The sequence below is a fragment of the Sprattus sprattus genome, assembly GCF_963457725.1.
Source record: "Sprattus sprattus genome assembly, chromosome: 1".
NCBI lineage: Eukaryota > Metazoa > Chordata > Actinopteri > Clupeiformes > Clupeidae > Sprattus > Sprattus sprattus.
This window is the reverse complement of record NC_137920.1, coordinates 23,782,557-23,787,556: the sequence shown is the minus strand read 5'-3', so window position 1 is coordinate 23,787,556 and position 5,000 is coordinate 23,782,557. Positions and strand designations below refer to the sequence as shown.

Genomic DNA, 5,000 nt, shown 5'->3' with positions numbered 1-5,000 from the left:
TGGTGAGCGACCCGGCGGGCGAGATGGAGCGAGTGCAGGACTTCCTGGGCCTCAAGCGCGTGGTGGGCGCCAAGCACTTCTACTTCAACCAGACCAAGGGCTTCCCGTGCCTCAAGAAGCCGGAGGGCAGCAGCAGGCCCCGCTGCCTGGGGAAGTCCAAGGGCCGCACGCACCCTCCCATCCCCCAGGAGGCGCTGCAGAGGCTCAGGGAGTTCTACCGGCCCTTCAACCTCAAGTTCTACCAGATGACTGGACAGGACTTCGGCTGGGACTGAGGAGAAGGAGAACGTAGAAAGGGGGGAAGGGGGGGTTGTTTGGGGTCTAGGTCATGTGACCACCATCTTGGTGAAACAAACAACCAAATCACCCTTGCGTTTCAGAGTGAAATTTGAATCCTTGGTGAGGTCGGCCATGTTGCACTTCGCCTCTGTGCTTAAGTCCACAGTTAAGATCACTGGACCGGACTGGGAGACCGAGAAAAATGGGGGCTGGAATGTTTGTGTGGGAGGATGTGTTCGAGTGGGGGTGGGGGTGGAGGTTTGTCCTAAGGAGAGAGGCCATGGCTTGGCACTTGCCCCTCCCCCCCCCCCCCCAAAAAAAAAATTAAAAAAAACCCGCTATGGATTCTGAATGACATTGTGAAATTGCCATGTTTGGTGGATGAGGTTGAACTTCACCTCCAAGTATGGAGAGAGAGACGAGCAGGGAGCTTCCAATGGGAAGGCACACAAACAGTCTCTCCACCCTCACCGAATGGCCATCACTAAACTAGATGAAAGAGAGAGAGAGAGATCCCGGATTGCAGCAGACTCTTGGACAGACCAGTGCTCTCTGGTGAGGTGATGCTTACACCCTAAAGCACGATAGGAGCTGACATTGGGTTCACAGTTTGCATTTTATTTTTGCATCGTGAGATACAGCCGAAGCCAAGCTAATTGATGGTCTCGTGACACTGATGGAGTTGTTATTCTCTAGCTTTAGCTGCAGTCACAGGGGTCAGTGTCCTCTGTCCTTTTGCAGTTGGCCTCGGCTTCTCAGTGCTTTACGGAGCTCAATACGTTATGGAGTCTTTTAAAAACTACAGGTCATGTTTTTTTCAAAACACATTCTGAGTCGGTAAGCTGCGAGAGAGTACTCTACGGGATTGAACAGTCTTGTCTGAAGTCTTAAAGCGCAAAATTCAGACGAGGTTATCCAACCTACCGAGGGTTCTCCATAGAATATTGTCGAGCACTATTTCAGTCTGTGAGATGCAAGAGAGCACTCTTCGGAGTGTTCTAGAGTGTTGTCCAAAAGTCTTAAAGTTTGATTTACTGACGAGGTTATCTGCCAAAGGTTCTGCTTATTACTTTTCCTTGCCTCTTGTTGAGGCATCCAGCTCTTTATTCTGTCTGCACTGTCAAGGGTGGTCTGTAGTTCTGTAACTGACAGGGGTGGTCTGTAGTTCTGTAACTGACAGGGGTGGTCTGGAGTTCTGTAACTGACAGGGGTGGTCTGTAGTTCTGTAACTGACAGGGGTGGTCTGTAGTTCTGTAAGGCACTCAGTGAGAGGACAGTCAAGCTATGTTATTTGGATAAAAATCCTTATTTACAATTAAAGTTAATACAAGTCCAAGATATGAGTCATGGCACACATACAAACCCCTTACCACCATCACCACTGCTATATGTTGAAACACACACACACACAGACACACACACAAACACACACACACACACACACACACACACACACACACACACACACACACACACACACACACACACACACACACACACACAAACACACACACACATCTCCCCAAAGAGTTGGTTCATCGAGAAACGTGTCCCTTGCCTTGTCCACAGAGTTTGCTGGTTTGTTCTTCTTATTCATTCTGGTTCATTCTTATTCATTTCTGATTATCTGTCATCATTCATTTTATGGAGGGGGGGCAGGGGTGTGTGTATGTATGTGTAGGGGTTTTTGTTTTTTTACCAACGAAATATTCACACAACAGAGTTTTGTTGTTTGTGAGGGGGAGTCCTGGGCCGGGACCAGAAGAGGGGTGCTGGATGGCTGGGTTTATTTTTTTCGGGGATTTGGTGCCCCCCAACGACACCTCCCTATCTGGAGTGGCGTTGAAGAATCTGTGGCCTCTAAATAACATGTCTCCCCGTCTATATTTGACGCCAGCCGACAGTGAGGAAATATGCAGAGTTGAGAATCCTCACTACTGTGAATGAACAGAGAGAGAGAAGGGAAGAGAGGGAGAGAGAGAGAGAGAGAGAGAGAGAGCAGAAGAGACAGAGATAGAGAGAGAGAGAGAGAAGAAAGACACTTTTGATTTCCTTTTTTCTGTTTTTGCTCTTGTGCTGTTTTTGCTACTCAGTACTTTTTGATCCCATCCTTCTCTCCTGAGAGCCTGTTCTCTCTGCCTTTCTATCGGTCTTCATGTCACTTCTTTAACCTAGCTTAACGTCCTTCTGTTTTCCTTAATTTGTTTGCCTGTTAGTCAACACTAATCTCACTCCTGTTCTCTGACTCTCCCCCAACCCGTCCTCTCATCCTCTCTTTCTCTCATCTCCCACTCTCTCCTGTTTTTCCTCTAACCAAAACAGCTTAAAAGAGGATGTCCATGTCACGTTCCCTCACACACAGACTAGAACACCCAAACTGCAAACCATTTTTAAAAAACCCAGTTTGCAAGAAAGAGGGTGCTTATGCCGGTGGCAACCCCAGATGTTGTAGCAATAACATTCCAGGGTCCATGTCTCTCTCCTCCTAGCATCACAGAAGGGGGGAGGGCCTTCATGAAGGCGCGTACTGCACTCTTTGTGGTTAGGACAAAATGAGAGTCAAACAGAGGCGTCGCACCAGTGGAATTAAACCAAATTGCTGAACCAATTATTCTACATCTTTAGATTTGAAAGCGGGGTTAATGTGTGTTTGTGTGTGTGTGTGTATCTATGTATGTCTGTGTGTGAGTGTGTGTGTATCTATGTATGTATGTGTGTGTTTGTGTGTGTGTGTACGTGTGTGTGTGTGTGTGTGTGTGAGTGTATGTGTTCATGTTTGTGTGTGTGTGTGTGTGTGTGTGTGTGTGTGTGTGTGTGTGTGTGTGTGTGTGTGTGTGTGTGTGTGTACATGTGTGAGTGTGTGTGTTCATGTTTGTGTGTGTGTACATGTGTGTGTGTTTGTGTGTGTGTGTGCCTGTACTTCTAAATCACTCCCCTCGGGGTAAATTCTCCAGCTGCTAGCTGTGACCACTGGAATCTCTACGGAGCTACAGAAGCCTCCTCGTCTCCTCGTCCCCGGCTACAGTCCGTTGTTATGGGTGAGACAAATCCGTGCCCACGTCTTTGGTCACAGAACACGACTCTGTGTCCCCACAGGGCACGGACAGTAATAGGAAGCAGTGGACAAAAAAGACCTGTCTGTCTCTAATTAGGAGCGATGGACAATGGAAGCATTAAAGAGATGAATTGAAATGTTTTTTCTTCCCACAATCAAAGGAAGTGCCACTGGCCATAGCATATGGAGGCAAGCTGTTTGTCCCTACAGAGTGGGAGGTTTTTCTGTCCTTGACTTGATGCATCGGGTTTGACGAATAAACACCACGGATAGAAAAAGAATGGACAGGGTGAAGACAATTTTATATTATTATGTTTAGTTTTTTGACTGCATTCTTCCACGTCTGTTCAGTCAAGATTTTGATTAGTCGTTACATGCAATAAGTGGAGGCCATTTTGTGTACTTCTGTAAAGTACGGTTGCCACTTAGACCTGCCAATTGATATGTGCCACAATAAGCTGCCTGTAGGAATACTTGAATAATGCAAAAATCATAATAACTTCTTTTTTTTTTCTCTTTACCTACATTTTTATATTTGTTCCTTTTACTTATCTGCTTGAAAACTGAAATCTTCAGGTACCCCTGAGGACCGAGACTGTATTTTAATTAGAAACTAGGGTGGCCAACACCCTTGACAGGTACCTTGGGGTATGTTTGTGTGACGCTAAGAGTGACCAGGTGTCCCGCTTTGCATTGAGCTGTCCAGCATTTTGACCTTTGACCTCCCGCATCCCTCACGTAGAGATAATGTCATCGGTCATTTGGCTCTTCAGCTGTCAGAAATAAGGAACCTTTTATCCGCCTGAAACATGAGCCGCTTATGCCATTGGGTTTGTCAGGTCATACCATACCTTTTTCTAAAAGCCAGTAAACTCATCTGCTACGTCACAAAAGCTAAACTCACACAGGATTTTACAAGGCCAAAAGTCGGAACACAAATGTGTTTTACTCAGTTAGATTATATACATTATATCAATGTTTTAGGTTACCTCTCAGCTTTGGGATGTCCCACATTGTCCCACATTAACTAACTACTCGTCCCACATTTGGTCTGTTTGCATCTGGTCACCCTGTGTGTGTGTGTGTGTGTGTGTGTGTGTGTGTGTGTGTGTGTGTGTGTGTGTGTGTGTTTTTGTGTGTGTGTGTGTGTGTGTGTGTGTGTGTGTGTGTGTGTTTTTGTGTGTGTGTGTGTGTGTGTGTGTGTGTGTGTGTGTGTGTGTGTGTGTGTGTGTGTGTGTGTGTGTGTGTGTGTGTGTGTGTGTATCCCAGGTTAGGCCCAACTGTATTCACCCCTCAGGCACCAGCTGGGAACGGTCCATGCATGTTTTATTTAAACTTTAAAGGTGTAGTCTGCGATTCTAATCCTATACGCTTTATCTTCAGCGAATTTCTCCTCGTGGTCCTCTATCTGTTCCGTTCAGTGTTTGCACTAAAAAAAAAAATGTTGTTTGTACACAACCCTGGCTTTGCGAATTGGAAACATGTATAGAGTCTTGGACAGAGCCATTAACAATCCCGGCCAATCAACACGGTGCTTGAGGAGGACGGAAAGGGAGGCTGCATTTGATTGGCTGTTTAGCTAAAAAAAAACTTTAGCGAAGCCAAAACCGTATTGTGGACTCCATCTTCCAGCCATGATCAGTTGCACAGTGAACACATACCTTTG

At 46.2% G+C, this 5,000-nt stretch overlaps 1 protein-coding gene across 1 annotated transcript in view; it reads left to right on the top strand.

Annotated features, from left to right (window-relative positions):
• Positions 1-275, top strand: part of LOC308368695 (heparan sulfate glucosamine 3-O-sulfotransferase 6-like) — a gene marked incomplete at both ends in the record, with an annotated part of 42,847 nt that extends 42,572 nt beyond the window's left edge. The window contains one exon of the mRNA XM_080842939.1: positions 1-275. This exon is cut by the window's left edge and continues 362 nt beyond it. Coding sequence (XP_080699065.1) covers positions 1-275 — 275 coding nt within the window.
• Between the last annotated feature and the right edge of the window lie 4,725 nt (positions 276-5,000).